The sequence below is a fragment of the Hemitrygon akajei genome, chromosome 12 (genome assembly GCF_048418815.1).
Source record: "Hemitrygon akajei chromosome 12, sHemAka1.3, whole genome shotgun sequence".
In the NCBI taxonomy this organism is placed as follows: domain Eukaryota; kingdom Metazoa; phylum Chordata; class Chondrichthyes; order Myliobatiformes; family Dasyatidae; genus Hemitrygon; species Hemitrygon akajei.
Genome location: NC_133135.1, coordinates 44,374,086 through 44,393,643, shown reverse-complemented (window position 1 = coordinate 44,393,643; position 19,558 = coordinate 44,374,086). Strand labels below are relative to the sequence as shown.

Below are 19,558 nucleotides of genomic sequence, written 5' to 3'. Positions count from 1 at the left end.
GTAAAAATCTTTGTTATGTCTCTGTCTAAATGTGCAATTATAGTAATTTATAATAAACACAACAGTGAATGTAAAATAGAAATACAGTTGTGTCAGCATGAATTAATCAGTCTGATGGCCTGGTAGAAGAAACTGTCCCAGAGCCTTTTGGTCCTGTCTTTTGTGCTGCAGTACTGTTAACCCCATTGGTATCAACTGGAATAGATTGAGGTTGGGGTGACTCAGGTCCCCAATGATCCTTCAGGCCCTTTTTTCACACCTATCTTTGTAAATGTCTTGAATCATGGGAAGTTCATAACTACAGATGCGCTGGGCTCTCCGCACCACTCTCTCCAGAATCCTGCAATTGAGGGAAGTACAGTTCCCATACCAAGCAGAGGTGCAGCCAGTCAGGATGCTCTCAATTGTGCCCCTGTAGAAAGTTCCTAGGATTTGGGGGCCCATACCAAACTTCCTCAATTGTCTGAGGTGAAAGAGGCGCTGTTGTGCCTTTTTCACCACACAGCTGGTGTGTACAGAGCACCTAAGGAGCTCAGAAATTGTATGCCGAGGAACTTAAAGCTGTTCACTCTCTCAACCCCAGATCCATTGATGTCAATAGGGGGTTAACCTGTCTCCATTCCTCCTGTAGTCCATAACCACCTCTTTTGTTTTTGTGACATTGAGGGAGAGGTTGTTTCTTGACACTACTGTGTCAGAGAGATGACTTCTCTGCTGTAGGCCACCTCATTATTGTTTGAGATAAGGGCAATCAATGTAGTGTCATCGGCAAATTTAAATAGCAGATTAGAGCGGTGGGTTGTGGCACAGTCATGGGTTTACAGGGAGTAAAGGAGGGGACTTAGTACACAGCCCTGAGGGACTCCTGTGTTGAGAGTCAGAGTGGCAGAGATGAGGGAGCCCACTCTTACCACTAACCCGCGATCTGACAGGGTCCAGGATCCAGCTGCAGAAGGCAGGATCAAGGGAGAAGTCTCTGAGCTTCCAGTTGAGCCTGGATGGAATTATGGTGTTGAATGCTGAACTGTAGTCCAAAAACAGCATCCTCACATAAGCATCCTTCTTCTCCAGATGTGCATGGGCAGTATGTAGAGCAGTGGCTATTGCATCATCTGTCCATCGGTTGTGTCTGTAGGCGAGTTGTAGGGGGTCCAGTTTGGGTAGTAGCAAGCTGCAGATGTACTCCTTGACCAGCCTCTCAAAGCATTTGCTTATTACATTGAATGTACGGTTAGATTAGAATTTTGGCTTCCTAGCTTGTTGAGATATTTGGGGCGGTCCTTCATGGATAAACAAGAGAAAATCTGCAGATGCTGGAAATCCGAAGAAACACACACAAAATGCTGGAGGAACTCAGCAGGCCAGGCAGCATCTATTGAAAGGAACACAGTTGACATTTTGGGCTGAGACCCTTCAGCAGGTTGAAACTTAGACTGTACTCCTTAACTTCATGGATAGATTGTTTTCCTATTAGCTGACAGAGAATGGAAAATTTTTCAACTGTACAACAAACTAGTTAACCTCTTTAAGCCTGCATCAGTGTTCTTTCTTAACCCATATGAGCCTCATCTCACCTCTCTTCTACATCATATTATTCTAACAAAACCTCCTGCAAACAGTGCCAAAATGAAGTTATCTCTTTTTTTCCAGACTCAGAAACATTTTCTAAAATCTATAGGATGTATTTGAAGAATCTACACAAACCTCTTATCTTTTGTAATGTCACCGAGCTTCACGTTGCCTCCAAATGAATCCAAAATCAATCAGGAATAATTTTACTATTTCTATTTAATCAATAGAGGATAATGCTTTTGTTAGTTTCTTATAGATGTTCTCCTATAAATATGGAATGATTGACAGAGGAGGAGGCTGCTCAAATATGGAAAAAGGCTTAATAAACAGAGGAAAGGTGAAAAAGCTGATACAAAGCTTTAAGAATTACAGAACGGCCTTACACGCTAGAAAAGTTATTGAAAACAAACTAGATACTGGAAATTTAAAAGTAAATGGAAAACACCAGAAATTCTCTGGAGGTAAGGTAGCATTTCTGCAAAGAGAAACATTAACTCTTCCTCTTGGAGAAAAGCTGTTTCCAGTTGTAGGCGACTCCACAATAAGCCATAAATAGACACTAAGTTAATCACTAAGGGGGATTTCAACCCTAACATTGTTACTGAGTTGTAGAGTAATGCAACGACATTTAACTCTACGCCCGTATTCTCCACTCAATCGTATGTTTTTACAACAGATCTTTCTTGGCGAAAAAGGAGAGGTTGTCCGAACAAACACTCCCTGGGAAAATCCATTCGCTGTCGGACACCAACTACCGTACTTGTACGCAAGTTTTAGAAAAGCCACGAAGTGAATGATCAAGAGCTCATTGGAAAATGCGAACACACGGATATTATAATGTCCTCGTCGGATATGCAGCCTCACACAGCCCTTTTCTCTTTTGTTCGGGTAATGCCAACACACTCCGCCAGCCTCCCAATGCGCATAAGCGAGCGAGCGAGCGAGGGAGCGAGCGCCCGCAGCAGGGTGCGGTGCCCGTGACGGAATTAGCGCGGGACGCGTCACGTGCCGGGAGACGCATTGGAGGCTCGTGCACTCCGTCCCGATCTCCATCTCTTTCCATACCCGCCATCTTGCTCACCGCGTGTTTCCTTTGGGTCCGGACAAACATAATAAGGTTTGTGACCGAGGCAGAAAAGTTTCCTGTCACTATGATTGACCGCGCAGTTGTCGCCCTGATAAAATCGAGGTGTAATCCCCGAGTTAGCAAATTACGTGCGGGAGCGGGGAAACGAGAAATTGCTGTGAACAAAATTAGTTTGGAGGTGGGATTTTAAATTCGGCTGGTTTGAGCTACATTTTGTGGCTGGTTGCTTTCTAAGGCTGGGCACGTTAGGCCGCGACAGGACGAGTGGAAGAAAAGTGTAATAACCGTGTGTCAGATCGATGTGGTCTTTTTCCTGAGATATCGGAACTGGTTGTGAAGCCTGAACGGAACTGAAGTTTTCAGTGTGCACCGTACGTTTGTCATGCTACTCAAATACCTACCTCTCCGTTCGCTGAAAAAAAATTAGTTTGAAAGTAAAGTAGAGCTACAATAAATCTAGTCGTCATTTACGTTTATAGAACGAGAAGTCCTTTCTGTGCAGGTATTGAAGTTACTTAGATAGCAAGTTTTACATGGAAATTAATCTTTAATTAACTGGCCTAGATCGCATTGTAATGTTTGCTATTTTGCGAAAATAATGTAAATGTAGTGATTTTGAATTTTTTTTGCCTTACCCAGATTATACACTATGAATCAGGAAAAATTAGCAAAACTACAGGCTCAGGTCCGGATAGGAGGAAAGGTGAGATCATTGTTTGTCACAGTTGTTTATGTAATGACAGCCACTAATTTAATATCAATAAAATTAGTGTTCCGTTTTTGTGACACCATTTCATGGTATAACTTTTAAATGCTACTACTAGATTGTTGCTTTTGTTAATAAGGGATGTTACACTTAATTCTTAATTTCAAAGCCTAGAACTACAGGTGTGTTTGCAGTTTTTACTGTTTTGACATCTACGGAGAGAGAGATATGAACTTTTTCATATTCATCTTTTTATCGTTCTGTGCTAAAGTCATTGACCAGAAAGATTAATATCATTCTCAAATTATTTTGGCTTTTTGCAGCATTTTGTTGTAAATGTCATATTTCCAGTGGCTGTGGAACTCTGCTTTTGAACTGGAGTTTTAAAGACAACGGTCATTAATGCTTGCATTGTCTTACCAATCAGGATCATTAAATATGTTCCTTTGTACACATATTTTGAATATTGCAATAATTTTGTATTTGCTTATCCTGGTTCTCTTAGAAGGCAGCAAATGTTTCTTAAACTATTGCAAACCATGTGAAGAGAACTCTTAATATACTCTGAAAAGGGCATTTCCAGCAGTTTTATTCAGTGATGATGAAAGAATTCAGCCTTGTCAAAGTTGGTTTGGTGTGTGACTGGAAGATATATTTGATCTTTTCATTGGTTTAAATTTTGAGGTTATCATTGCCGTTAGGATCATTTTAATAATAGAAACTCAAATGACCCTGTTAAAATATGACAGACTTAAATGCAATTATTATTTGTAAAGTTCCTTTTAGGACTCTGCATCTTCCAAAGTGCTTCTCAGTCAATGAAGGTCTTCTGGTTTAACTGCTTCTGTCAGGCGTGGAATTTAGCAGTTGATTTTCACGCAAGTACCGCAGACCAAATAAAGGTTTTGATCTGATTGGTTGAAAAATAAATATTGGCTGGAACGCTGAAATAAATCTGTTTTGGTTCAAAGGGATATTTTATATACTTTCACAGGGGCCCTCTGATTTTTTTAATCTTCAGAATTTCACATAAAGCAATGTAACTCGTGGCTGGATTGAATTAGCTAGATTAGGTCCTCAAGGCATTTGCATTGAACATGAGTTGTCACTGAGCAAATCTGTGTTTGACTTGTATCAGTTCTGGCTACAACGATAGCTCTCTCAGTGAGAGCATTGTAGGATCATCTTTGCCGTATTGACTACAGCAGTTTAAAGCACAAATAACTTTGCAAACCAGTAATGGATGATAAATGCAAAATTCTAACATCATAGTGCCATGTAAAGTGGAATAGTTCATGTTTTTTTGACATACTAAAATTTTTTAAAAATTGCCTGCATTATCAAATATGAAAGTGCATTAGCTTTTTATTAATTTCTGGGTTAGTACTGCTGAGAAGACCAGCACTTGGTGTTCACTTTATAATTAATTTGGAGGAGTATGTTCTCGTTATCAGTTTAAGAAATATTAGGTAGACTCTGAAAGGAAATGTAATGCTTTGCCTCTGTGTTGACCTGAATGATTATTCCTTTTCCTTAGTGTTGTACAAATGCATACTGCTCCTAATGATGTGTTTTCTCGTGGTGACTGCTTCGGTGGATGTCACCTGTAAATTTAACAATAGTTAACGCTGAATTAGCATTTCCAGTTTTTGAATTTGAATGTATTTTCATGTTTATTGATTAGACAAGTGTTTGGTACCCAAAAATACAAGTCTTAGGATAAGCCTATGTAAACTGATGACGAAATTTTGTAAATCAAATTTTGTTGTTTTTTTAAAACCATGTACCCAACATTTTTGGATCATGGTTTTAAGAAAGCACCTCTGTTGGGTTTGTAGTACATTTAGCTTTTTACCCAATATCTTTATATCATTAGTGGGTTAAAAAAATCATGTTTGACTATTTAATTGTTTTAGTATTTAAAAAAAATTAACAAAGGTGGAAATAGGGGCTAAAGAGCAAAGCTCTTTAGGACAACAGAGGTTGTTGCAAGAGCAGAGGAGTGGCCATGGGATGGCTTCAAGTCAGTGGACTGGGTCGTTCGTGTTCAAGGACTTGGCTATGGATCTGAATGAATACACCATGGTTGTCACAGACGTTATTAAAACAGTTGTAGTCGAGGGTGTCTCCAGAAAATCATTCAGTCTTCCCCAATCAGAAACTCTGGATAAACCATGAGATCCTTAATCTGCTAAGGGCCAGATCAAGAGGTATTCAAGTCTGGTGACCAAGAAAATTACAAGAGGTCCAGGTACGATCTCTAAAAAGCCATTTCACACGTGAAGTGGCAATTCCAGATTAAACTTGATTCAATGAAGGATGCTTGACAGTGGTGGCAGGGCTTGAATAGTATCACCTCTTGTAAAACTAAATCAAGAGTCATAGGCGACAACAGGGCTTAGCTTCCAGATGAGCCCAATGCCTTCTATGCTCGCTTTGAACGTCAAAACTTGAAGGAAGCATCACAAACTCCCACAGCCCTTGATGATCCTGTGATTTCAGTCTCTTGAAGCTGATGTATGAGCAGTCTTTAGAAGGGTGTACCCACAAGCATCAGGCCCAGATGGGGTACCTGGCTAAGTACTAAAGACCTGTGCTGATCGGGTGGCTGAAGTGTTCATTGAGATCTTTAACCTCTCACTTTGGCAATCTGAGATATCCACCTGCTTCAAGCAAGCTTCAGTTATACTGGTGCCAAAGAACATGGTAATGTGGCTCAATGACTATTGTCCAGTAGCACTTGCATCCGCTGTATGAAGCATATCAAGTCTGCCTGAAAAGCGATCTGGATCCACTCCAATTTGCCTAGCTCCCCAGCAGATACAATCTCACTGGCTTTTCACTCTACCCTGGAAAATTTCGACAACAAAGGTGCATACATCAAGATAATCTTTATCGACTACAGCTCAGCATTCAATACCATCACCTAAAACTAATCAATAAGCTTCAATTCCTTGGCCTCAATACCTCCTTGTGTAATTGGATCCTGGATTTCCTCATTTGTAGACCCAGTCAGTTCGGATTGACAACAACCATCTCTTCCATGGTCGATCAGCACAGTTGCACCACAAGGCTGTGTGCTTGGCCCTCTGCTCTACTCTCTTTACACTTATGACTCCAATGCCATATTCAAGTTTGCTGACAACTCCACAGTTGTATATGCAAAGTCAAAGCTGGTGATGATGAATCAGCATATAGGAGGGAGATTGAAAATTTGGCTGAGAGGTGCTATAGCAACAACATCTTAATAAATATCAGCAAGACCAAGAAGCCTGTTATTGACTTCAGGAAGAGGAAACCCGAGGTCCATGAGCCAGTTCTCATCTGAAGATCAGAGGTGGAGGGGGTCAGCAACTTTAAATTCCTTGGTGTTAGAGGATCTCTGCTGGGGCCCAGCACATAAGTGCAATTATGAAGAAAGCCAGGAAGCACCTCTGCTTCCTTAGCAGTTTGTAAAGATTCAGCAGGATAGTTAAAATTTAACAGATTTCTATTTCCATAGATGTGTGGTGGAAAGTATACTGACTGGCTGCATCACAGCCGGGTATGGTAACACCAATGCGATTGGAATAGAAAATACTACAAGAAGTAGTGGATATGGCCCTGTCCGTCACGGGTAAAGCCCTCCCCTCTGAGCACATCTGCATGAAATGTTGTCGCAGGAAAGCAGCATCCATCATCAGAGACCCTACCACCTGGGACATGCTCTCGCTGCTGCCATCAGGAGCCTCAGGACTCAACCACCGGGTCCAGGAATGGTTATTACCCCTCAACCATCAGTCTCTCACACCAAAGGAGGTAACTTCACTCATCTTCTCTCACCCCATCGTTAACATGCTTCCACAACCTATAGACTCAAACTTTCAAGGACTACTCATCTCATATTCTTTATTTATTTATTTCCTTTTTTGTATTTGCTCCGTATTGTCTTTTGCACACTGGTTGAATGCCCAAGTAAGTTTCGGTATTTCATTCTATTATGGTTGCTATTCTGTTATAGATTTATTAAGTATGCCCACAAGAAAATGAATGTCAGGGATGCATATGCCTACATTTATGAGCTTCAATTATAAATTTACTTTGAACTTTGAAATAGAGGTATTGATAAACTGTGATTGTAGTAGTTCAACCGTGGTAGGACTATGACATCTGCAGATGTCATGGCTTCACCATACACATTTTCAATAAACCAATAATTTTTTTCACCCCTGCCTGCCCAGTATTAACTTAAATATACACAGACTTACTCACAAAGTTGCAGTATATTTCTATGTTCTTGGTTGCAAATTCTGTTCTTGCAGTGATCTAAGCTGTAAGAAGTCACGTAGGATTCTTAAGCATGTTACTATCCAGTGATCCTTGCTAGCAAGTACACAAGTAACTACCAATTACAGTAGGATTGGGTTTGGCTTTAATGTCCTATACTGTATTTGCATTTTGTTAGCGCTGACAATTATGACTTAATCATAAGATGGTGCATTGACTGTATCTGCAGCCTACCTAAGACCATTGTATGTAGTAACAGAGTAATGCCCATCATGTGTAAACAAAAGCATAACAGTCCTGTTGTATATCCACATATATTATAAAAGCTTCTTCCAGAAAGTTGAAGATGAGGAATTCACAATTTGTAGTGTCCATTTTGAGAGTGTGATGAAGAGGTTTCATCAAGAAATGATGACTAAATGGTTGGTTTTACCATGAAATATTTTAAATGAATTTAAGATATGAACATTTTGAAATTCTTAATCTTTCTATATTTCTAAGAAATCTTTTGCAAAAATAAACTTCCATATTTTATCTATTAACCATTAAATGATTGTTTTGTTTTGGAGTACATTTCTTTAATAGATTCTTCCTTGTATTTGTTGAATTGGTTCTACCCACCATTGTACAAAAGGTGAAGATGTAAGTGGAATTGGATTAGGTGTCAAATCTGCCATTTTCTAGTACTATGATACAGGACAGCACATTTTCCAATTGATAATTGATAGTATTTGGCTTAATTTTGACATCTATAAAGAAGGAGCTGTTGTGCTTCATGAATTTGACTATTTGTTGGTTCATATTTATTGCTTTTCTAATTTTAAAGTCTTTCCCATCCAATTGTGGAAGTCATTTTGGAAAAAGTAGGTACCACCAACAAATTACCTTGGCTTTGCCCATACAGAACTTTAAAATAATTTAACAAATATAAATACTTGTTAAAAACACATGTTTTCCATTTTCTCTCCCTTTCATGATGCAATTCATTGCCTTTGTTACTTCTGAATCTCAGTCTTCCATTGACTTCCTGAACAGACTTGTGTTCTGTGCTCTTTAAACTTTTGATTGTTCAAAACTTCAGCTTCCTTCCATGTTTCACTCTTCTTGATAATTTATTTTGGCACATGGTAAGCAACAGTGGTTTTAAAATTCTGATGCTTGCCTTTGGATTTCTATTTCATACTGTCTTTTTCTATTCCTGTAATGCCCTGAGCTCAACAACCTTTCTGACCTCTTGAACATTCAATAGTTTAATCACTCTACCTTTTGCAGCTTTGCCCTGAACAGTTGCTGCATAATGTCTTGAATTTCCTTCCAAAGTATAAATTTGTTTCTTCTTAAATGTTCCTCAAAGACGACATCTGACTGAGTTTCTGTGTCATCTGCCCTATTGTATCCTGATGTGAGTGCAATGCCAAATTTTGTTACCATTCTTCTGGCTATCATAATATGTGGAAGAGTCTGTATAACCAAACTACACATGGAAGTGGATTAATTATTTCTTTCTGCTTAAGGAGGTAGTTCAGTTTTCCTAAACTCTTGTCCTACTATTCCATCCAAGGTTGTGAACTTTGTTTACTAGACTATGTTTCGATTTGACTTTTGATTCCAGCCTTTGAAATTAATTTGAATCTCTAAATATTTTGTTATATTAAAACCCTCCCTTTCATTGAATTAGTCCAAAAATTCCATCTGATTAACGATAGTTGTGTATTAAGTTTAATGATAGTTGTGTATTAAATTTTGAGGATCAAACACTTTTTTTGAATGTAAGGTGATTTGGAATGTGAGTTTTGCAGTAATAAATTGTACAAACAAATTAGCTTTTGTACAAATAATTATGTATTATATGTATACTTAATATTTCTGACATTTTTGTATGTATTCTTTTTGTGTAAGGAAAAAACCAGGTTGACCAATAGAATGTAGTATAAGCAATTTACTAGAACTTGGAGGTATTATGCAATCAATATATTGAAATTACTGTTGCTTAAAATAGTTTATTTCAGATCTGTGATCATCCACCTTTTGACTGCTTAAGCAATGTCCTGCAAGGAAAATTTTGTGAATTGCATTGAATATGGTTGCAATGGCATTAGAAAAATAATGCGTGCTTCTTGTTCGGCTCAGATAAATCTGACACCAGCTTTAAAAAGAATTTTTAAAACCCTGACTTTGGAATTACATGTGCACCATTTCTTCATCATTTCGGCTAAAATGATAATGTAATTTTCAGTTTGCAAATATGCTTTGCTTTAATTCATTAAGTAATCATGAATGAACTGTTTGAAATTAGATAAGATATTAAAAGGGACTACAGATTTTAAAACATTCAACTGCCATCCAATTTGATTAACTTTATATTCATTGCATTTTGTCAGGGCACAGCTCGCAGGAAGAAGAAGGTAGTGCATAGAACAGCTACAGCTGATGACAAGAAATTGCAAAGTTCACTGAAGAAACTAGCAGTTAATAATATTGCTGGCATTGAGGAGGTAAGTTTTACGTATTTCTTTGGTTATTGGGTCACTTTGTCAATCTGCCTTTCTACCAGTGGACTTTGGGTTCAGACCCAACGAATAATTGTCAAACACAAAAACATACTGTTTATTAGCACACTTGTGTCGCTCAGTTGAATTACAGAGGCCCGCTCCTAGAGCTTGGGAAAATCTGCAAATCAAATGAGCCCTGAGTACTGTCTGGGGCTGCTTGTTAAACACTTGTTTGTGGCGATCCGCACACACAGGACTCAAATGGGAGCCGCAGGCAGACACGTGGCCCGCTGGGGGCGGACCTTCTGAGGACGGTCTGACGTCATGTCCGCCCCGCTGGTCACAGGGACCTATGGGAGGGGAGATTTAAGCACGCGAGTTTGAATCAGGAAAGTCATTCCGAGTTCAGCTCTCTCTGCCTCCGTGTGTTCCTTCTGTAGCGCTTTGTGCGTGACTACATGTTATCATATACATACTCTGATTGTTGCTAATCTTCTTCGGCAGCTTTCCCATGCAACAAGTATTCCTTTGTTCTTTAGTTATCTTTGCAGCATTATTGCAAAATATTGCAAAAAATTAAAGCTGCAAATAAGTCAAGTTAGGTTTTGGCCCTTTTAATTCTGCTTATAATTCCTCATTTTTAGTGTTTATATCTAAAAATATCAGACCAACATTAAATACATCCCTTAATTTTATGTGCCAAATATATCTTTTTTGATTTATACTTATGCTTGCTCTCTTGCAGCTCTTAAACCAAGAACAATGTGGCTAGTAATTTAATATTTTCAATGTTTCCCTTAAAAGATCCAACCCCTACCCCTCCATTGTAAGCTACTCTTGACATTATAGTTGAAATGAGAATTCATAAGCTCCTACAAAAGCTCAGATTTTAAAAACATGAAACCCTCCAGGTCAGGAAGCATCTGTGGAAAGGTGAAGCTTGGGTTAAGTCTCAGGTTGGTAAATTTAGTGGGAACCTGAGTTTTACAGGTCAAGCAGTTTTTGGATCAAACTTTAATATCTCAGTCAATTGGCTTCCAGTGAGCTGGTGCAGGTTGAGCACCCATTATGTGTCCAGGATGAGCAGGATATTCCACAGTTTTCATCTGTTTTTAATCTTTTGTAGCCTTTTAAAGATGGGCCTGCATCCACCCTTTTTTTTTGTTGCTGTTGGGTTTTGTTTTTTCTGGTATTTTGCTTTCAGCCTTTCCATTATGAGTAACTACCTTACGTGGAAGATTGCTGATGATTGTACTTCTGGACTATCTAACACATTAATTTCTCTATTAAAACTTCAAATACATTGCAAGGTTTAATCCTACCTGATGACATTGATTAATCTAATGAAAGTAAGAACTTGTACAGTGCTGTGCAAAAGTCTGAAGCAGCCTAGAATGTTTATATAAATTTTGTTTTTTTATTTTTTGTATTCTGCATTAGTACATTAGTAGAAAATAAATTTTAGATTTCCATTCAGATTCCAAAAAATTAAATATTACAGTTTTTTGTTAAAGAAAGTAACATATTAAATAATTAGCCATTTTTCAAATACAACTTGGTTACTTAGTAGGTACAGTGCTTATGAAAAGTGTTCACCCTCTTGGAAGTTTTCGTGTTTTATAGCATTGAATCACAGTAGATTTAATTTGGCTTTTTTTTGACACTGATCAACAGAAAAAAGACTTTCGTGTGAAAGCAAGAACATACCTACAAAGTAATCTAAATTAATTAGAAATAGAAAACACAAAATAATTGATTCTATAAGTATCCCCCCCCTCACCCGCTTCATATGACACCAAATCATCACTATTGCAGCCAACTGGTTTTAGAAGTCGCATAATTAGTTAAATGGAGATCACCTGCCTGCAGTGGAGGTGTTTCAATTGATTGCAGTTTAAAAAAAGCCTGTACCTGAAAGGTCTAACTGCTGATGAGCCAATATCCTGGCAAAAACTACACCATGAAGACGAAAGAAAGCTCCAAACAACTCCGAAAAGGTTATTGAAAAGCACAAGCCAGGAAATGTACACGAGAAAATTTCCAAGTCACTGAATATCCCTTGGAGTACAGTTGTTAATCATCAAGAAATGGAAAGAATATGGTACAGCTGTACATCTGTAGGCCGTCCTCAAAAACTGAGTGACCATGCAAGAAGGGGACTAGTGAGGAAGGCCACCAAGATACCTATGACAACTCTGGAGAAGTTAGAAGCTTCAGTGGCTGAGATGGGAGAGACTGCACATTCAACAACTGTTGCCCGGATGCTTCATCAGTCACAGCTTTATGGGAGAGTAGCAAAGAGAAAGCGGTTGTTGGGGGGGGGGGGGGGAGCTCACATGAAATCTCGGCTAGAGTTTGCCAGAAGGCATATGGGAGACTCTGAAGTCAGCTGGAAGAAGGTTCTGTGATCTGATGAAACCCAAATTGAGCTTTTTGACCATCAGAATAAACCTGATGTAAGCCAAACACCGCACATCATCAAAAACACACCATCTCTACTATGAAGCTTGGTGGTGTCTGCATCATGCTGGATGCTTCTGAAGGTGGAGGGTAAAATGACTACAGCAAAATACAGGGAATCCTGGGAGTAAAACCTGATACCAACTGCAAAAGAACTGCCACTTGGTATAAGAGCAAATACGAGGAAATCTGCAGATGCTGGAAATTCAAACAACAACACACACAAAATGCTGGTGGAACACAGCAGGCCAGGCAGCATCTTTAGGGAGAAGCGCTGTCGACGTTTTGGGCCGAGACCCTTCGTCAGGACTAACCGAAAGGAAAGATAGTAAGAGATTTGAAAGTAGTGGGGGGAGGGGGAAATGCAAAATGATAGGAGAAGACCGGAGGGTGTGGGATGAAGCTAAGAGCTGGAAAGGTGACCTGGCCTGCTGTGTTCCACCAGCATTTTGTGTGTGTTGTTGCCACTTGGTATAAGATTTGTTTTCCAGCAAGATAATGATTCCCAAGCAGAAAGCCATAGCAACACATGAATGGCTTAAAAACAGCTAAGTTAATGCCCTGGCATAGTGAAGTCAGTGTCTAGACCTCAGTTCATTTGGACTTGAAAAGGGCTGTCACTCACAAGCCCCATGCAATCTGACAGAGCTTGAGCAGTTTTGTAAAGAAGAATGAGGCAAAATTGCAGTGTCCAGATGTGCAAAGCTGAAAGACCTATCCACACAGACTCAAGGTTGTGATTGCTGTCAAGGGTGCATCTGCTAAATACTGAGTTGAAGGTGGTAAATACTTGTGTAATCAATTATTTCATGCTTTGTATTTGTAATTAATTTAGATCACCTTTTAGAGATCTGTTTTCACTTTGACACAAAAATCTTTTCTGTTGATCGGTGTCAAAAAAAGCCAAATTAAATCCACAGTGATTCAATGTTGTAAACCAATAAAATATGGAAACTTCCAAGGGGGATGAGTACTTTTTATAGGCACTGTATATAGCCCTGAGCAAGGTTAAATAAAGATAACAAACAGGTGCTAATGATCAATGACATAATGAGTTGAATGAACTAAACTATTAACTGAAACCGAAGTAATCAGTCTGGGCAAGGGACAACCAAACTAAAAGGCGAGGGTGTGGCAGATGTGCTAGTTCAACCTTCAAGTCATCAATTCTTATACTGATCATCCTGCATCAGCATGGTCTTTCTTGAGCAGAAACTTTACAAAAAGCAGGAGTTTCAAGTTGTGTTGTCCAAGCTCTTCTGACAAAGCATAAAGAAACTGAGAAGGTCGAGGATCAGAAATGCATTGATGGGCCACGAAAACTGAGTGCAGCAGACGAGTTACATCAAACTGATATTCCTTCTAATTCGTAAGAAGTGCAGCACTGCTATCACAAAAAACACTGGAACCCAAGTAAACCCGTCTGCAGTATGGCAAGGTCTTGTCTGAAGTGGTCTTCATGGAAGAGTTGTTAGCAAAAAACAGGTCCTCTGAAGTGGAAACAAAGTTAGGAGAGTCACCAACATACAAAATCACAAGGACTGGGGTGTTGAACGATGGCAGCAAGTACTCTGGACTGACAAGTTAAAATTTGAAATATGTGGCTCAAACAAGGAGGCAGTTTGTTCGCAGAAGAGCTGGAGAGGACTGGCATGAATGAGAGTCTGCAGCCAATGGTGAAGCGAGATGGAGGTTCCCTGCAGACTTGGAACTGTATTTCTGCAAATGGAGTTGGTAATCTGGTCAGAATTAATGGAATTCTCAATGCTGAGCAGTACAAACAGATTTTCATCCATCATCCACCATTAGGGAGGTGTTCCCAACTTCATTCTGTAGCAGGACAATGACCCCAAACATATGGCCAAGGTCTTCAAAGCACTATGTTCAGGGGAAAGAAGAACAAGGAGTTCTGCAACAGATGGTATAGCCTCAACAGAGCCCTGATATCAACATAATCAGAGCTGTCTGGGTCTACCTGGAGAGACAGAAGCAAGCAAGCTAGCAGAAGTCTAAACCTACCAGCCAATTTTCTTACAAAACTGTACGACAGCGTATCTAAGAGAATTGATGCAGTTTTAGTCACATTAGATTTTGATTTGGTTTAGTGTTTTTGTTTTACAGCTCTTTATAGTTTTTTTTGATACTTCAAAATTTTTCTTATTATTTTTGAAACCATCTTTGCTTTACAGAATTTTTTTATGTGTCTTAAGACTTTTGCACAGTACTGTATATTCAATAGTTAATTTTTTTAATTTAATGCAAACTATTTCTTCTCTGCTTATTGTCACCCTGTTCTGAATTTAAATGCTCCTCTGAATTGTAGATACTGATGTTCACTCATCATTCCTTGGTGAGCTGTTGTAATTTTTTAAGTTGGTATGCCTTTGAAAATTCGAAATGTAACTTAAGCTTACATAATGACAAATGCAGACAATGTGAGTAACTGGTTTAAAGAATGAAATAATTAAAGTATACAAATATTGTGCAGTTGTAAATTACAAAGAAATAATTGGAGCTAGTCTCTATTTCTGTATTAAAGGAATAGAAAATTGGGTTTACTAAGATATATTTGTCTCATGGCAGACCATTGGCAGTAATACTTAATAATGTATAAGACTTTCCAATATTTGATATGCAAAAATAAATCATTAGTGTTGATAAAGTAAGCTACATTTGATTCAAGGGTTGGGATAAGTTAGCAAAAATATTGTAGTTGGAGAAGCACATCGCTGAGAAAGTTTTAACAATGGAGATAAATTTAAGCATTTAAGCAGTTCATCTCAATTGTTAACTCAATCCTCATGGGCTGAAATGAAATTGTTTTTTACTGATGGCTCAGAAGAAAACCACCAAACAACGTTTTCATTATGGGTCAATGCTTTCTTGACTTCACTATCTGTGCATTGTATTGATTTCTTAGTCATAGTGAAGTTACAGGACAGACAGATTTCATTGCTGACCCCTTAGCTTGATGTGCTTTCAAACAAATGGGGTTAACAACCTGGATGGAAAATGTTTGTTTTATTTCATAGTATAATTTTATATCAGTTGTCATTTTTTTGTTTTAATTAATCTGTTTAATGTTTTTTAATATCTGCTTATCAGAGACATCTATAAGTAACTGAACAGGCTTTTTAGAAAAATATCCAAGAAATCTGAAAACTGAAACATGGTCAAGGACCACTTTGTGGGATGTCTGCAGCAGCAAGGTTTGAAGTTGATCTGGTCCAAGAGAGTGAAAAACATTTTAGAAATAGTGATAAACAGTGATCAAAAATAAACAGGTTACTGAGGAGTCCAGTCATGTGCTAAAAGTTTCCTCATGTATGTCAGGTGGTCTCTTTGGAACTTCACTTGTGATAAAGGTTTATCCAATTTCTTCCTTTGACTTTTTCTGGAGTTTTTCAAGACAGCCTCTGGTAGAAATGTTCTATGATGCCATTATGATCTCTTTTGAAATCTATTTTCCTTAATCATAGAAACATAGAGAACCTACAGCACAATACAGGCCCTTCAGCCCACAAAGCTGTGCTGAACATGTCCTTACCTGAGAAATTACCTAGGGTTACCCAGAACCCTCTATTTTTCTGAGCTCCATATACCTGTCCAGGAGTCTCTTAAAAGACCCTGTCATATCCGCTTCCACCACTGTCGCCAGCAGCCCATTCCACGCACTCACCGCTCTCTGCATTAAAAAAAACAACTTGCCCCTGATATCCCCTCTGTACCTACTGTTGTAAACTTTCGATCTACCCGATGCAAAGACACCGCGTACTACGGTGAAAGTAACTTTAACTTTTTATTAGCAAGTTACTCGAGAGAACCCTCCTTAAGCAGTCTCTCACGGAAGCTGCTTCAAGGGTCTCTCCCTCCTGAAGCAAATACAGTTCTTTTTATATAATGCAGTCACGTACACAGATACATGTGGGTTCACCCCCTTAGTTTCTGTACAGACGAGTATTGTTAACTTTATCAGTCATAAATTGTTCGTATAACAGTTTTAATTGCTACTATGTCTGGATACAGACAAGCACAGGCAAGCACATCCAAAGTCTCCTGCCCTTGAAAATAGCCACTCTTTTTAATGCTTATCTTACAGGTGCCATAAGGAATACAAGGCAAAATAGGTTTCTCACAGCAATTAATCAAGCAATGATACAAGTTACTCGAAGCAAAACTGAAGTTAAGCGCAGATCACACCCCAAGGATGATGTCACCCGCTCAGCTTATCTTATGAGAAAGCATCTGTGCGTTTATACTCCTTTTCTCAAACTCAGCTTCTATGACCCTTACAAAAAATAGCCAGGGTCACAAGTGGCCTACGGGATGCCAGCTTCTTAATATTGCACTACTTCCATGCACCTTAAAACTGTGCCCTCTTGTGCTAGCCATTTCAACACTGGGAAAAAGCCTCTGGCTATCCCACACAATCATCTTATACACCTCTGTCAGGTCACCTCTCATCCTCTGTCGCTCCAAGAAATGAGCACAGTACTCCAAGTGGGGTCTGACCAGGGTCCTATATAGCTGCAACATTACCTCTTGGTTCCTAAACTCAATCCCACCATTGATGAAGGCAATGAATTACTTCTTTGATGTGCAGTATTGTTGTTCAATAAAGTCCAAGCTGTACAATATGAATACAAAATTTGTTCTGGTGAATGAGCTAAAGTATGAGCACACAGTAGATAAAGCTGTTAAGAAGACGTAAAGAATGATAGCATTCCTTTCTTTATGTGCCAACCAATGAAGTAATATTGCTACTTTATATAGCTTTGGTTAAGCTACCTTTGAAGTATTGTATGCATTCTGCCTGTCCCAGGATGTGAAGATTTGGGAAGGGTACTGAAGAGATTTACTAGTCTGCTGCTTCAATGAAAGGGAATGAGCTATAAAGAGAGGTTGGAGAGCTTGGGATGTTTTCATTGGAGCATTCAAAGCTGAGAGGGGATCTGACAAGTTTATAAAATTATGTGAGGGGTAGAAATATCAATTACTAGAGGACATGCACTTAAAGATGTGAGGGGTGCGGGGCAATTTCTTTTCACCGAGCATGTAAGGTGCCAGCAATTTGGTTGAAAGACAAAGTGCATCATAAAATACTGTGATGGGCTGGTTGGGCCAAATCACCTGGATGTGTGCAGTATTTTCTGTATAGTTGCAGCAGTGCCAGAAAATAGAAATTTTCGCCACTTCAAGTTGAAGAAGTACAGTGGATTCTGGTAAATTGAACCTTCAGTTAACCAGGGTAGCCGCTTTTTTTGGACAATTTTCAGCAAATAAAAACTAAATGAAGAAAATAGCTGGGATTCCCATTGCTTTATTTGGTACACTATGCCATTTAATTGGGACAAGAGACTTTGCCAAACAGTTTTTAATTAGTGTCAGTCAAATGTACTTGTGTAGCCATTAGACACTACACTACATTTAGAGCAAACAGTTTTAAATAACATCACTTGCATGTTTGTGTTCAAAAAGCAGTGATTTTTGTCACAAACTTAGCAAGAAATATGTAGTAGGAGTATTCAGAAACTGTTTTGCTCACTATGGTTTCAAACATTCAGGCTTGAAGATGCCTGAAATAGCCAGAAGTAAAATGAAATGATTTCACAATTTCAGCAAGTTAGGAATTATGAAGAATTTGAAGGTATTGAAATCATTTTGAATGGTACTATGAAAATTAAGATTCGGGGGATGTAATCGTAGGTATTTTATGAAGGCAGTCATTATCTACACTAGGTGTCTGCGCTGATTCTGTGAATTTACAGTCAGTCAAAAGAATATGGCAGCATACAGAGTTCCTCATTTGATAACTATTAAGGAACTAATACAGTTTTATAGAACTTTGGTCGTATTGGTAGTGTTCTAATTTGTTTTATATTTCATTTAAATATGTTACTCAGTTAAACATCAGTTTGCCTTTTAGTACCTTTTTAACGATTTACATGAAACTTTTGGTTATTTGATGCAGTCAATTATTTGGGCCAAAATCTACTGGTCCTAATGTGTCCCAATTAGCCTAAGTCCATGTATATTCAAGAAGATCGATCTTTTTCTGGGGAGTGGGGCCAAAAGGTTCAAGAAGTATGGAGAATATTTAGTATGGGTTACTGAATTTGATCTGCCATGATCATACATTGAATGGTGAGCAGTCTCGGAAGATGGAGTGGTTTAATCCTGTTCCCTATTTCTATGAATTGTTGCTAACCAAATATTGCATATTAATCAAAACTGCATAATAACAGTAATTGGTTGCAAGGGTATTTGCTTTTAGAAGGCGGACTATAAAAAGTTGCCATCTACAGCAACTGTTTCCAGCAATGGGCCCATATTGTTGAAATTTGCTATTTAATGCAAAACAAAAGAAAATGCATTTTCAGATAACTCTACATTTTATGAATATGTTTGTTTTTGTCCATACAGGTGAACATGATAAAAGATGACGGTCAGGTTATTCATTTCAATAATCCCAAAGTGCAAGCCTCATTATCTGCCAATACATTTGCAATTACTGGTCACGCTGAGACAAAACAGATAACAGAAATGCTTCCAGGCATTCTCAGCCAGCTTGGAGCTGACAGTCTAACAAGTCTTAGAAAATTAGCTGAGCAGTTGCCGCGGCAAGGTACGTCTAAGAATTTTTCTAAATGGATTGATAAGCACATTTAAATGTATTGTGGGCTTCTACTAAGATCTTGATCTTACTGCTGCTTGAAAACATTTGATGGATTTTCCAATTAATGAAAGCAGTAAAAATTAGCTTTCTCCCAAAGAAATATTAGAACTGTCCTGAGCATTCGATCCAATTGGTTTTAGCTACTGGCTGTAAATAGAGAATATTTAATGAATCCTGGTGAATTGCAAGAACCATATATTGTAGGTTATGTTTGAAGAAAACGTTGGAACTGAAGAATTTTGTATTTATATAATAGCTTTCATAGTCTTGTAGCATTTGAAAGCATTTCACCGTTCATC

At 38.5% G+C, this 19,558-nt stretch overlaps 1 protein-coding gene across 2 annotated transcripts in view; it reads left to right on the top strand.

The window, feature by feature from the left end:
• Positions 1-2,548: 2,548 nt before the first annotated feature.
• btf3l4 (basic transcription factor 3-like 4) overlaps positions 2,549-19,558 on the top strand; it is a 34,496-nt gene continuing 17,486 nt past the window's right edge. Inside the window, exons 1-4 of one of the 2 annotated variants that reach the window (XM_073063007.1) lie at positions 2,549-2,689; positions 3,299-3,362; positions 10,013-10,126; positions 19,007-19,208. In XM_073063007.1, coding sequence (XP_072919108.1) covers positions 3,309-3,362; positions 10,013-10,126; positions 19,007-19,208 — 370 coding nt within the window. In that variant the 5' untranslated portion in view covers positions 2,549-2,689; positions 3,299-3,308. Of the gene's footprint in view, positions 2,690-3,008; positions 3,031-3,298; positions 3,363-10,012; positions 10,127-19,006; positions 19,209-19,558 lie in introns of those variants that run through there. The other variant, XM_073063008.1, reaches the window with a different exon arrangement.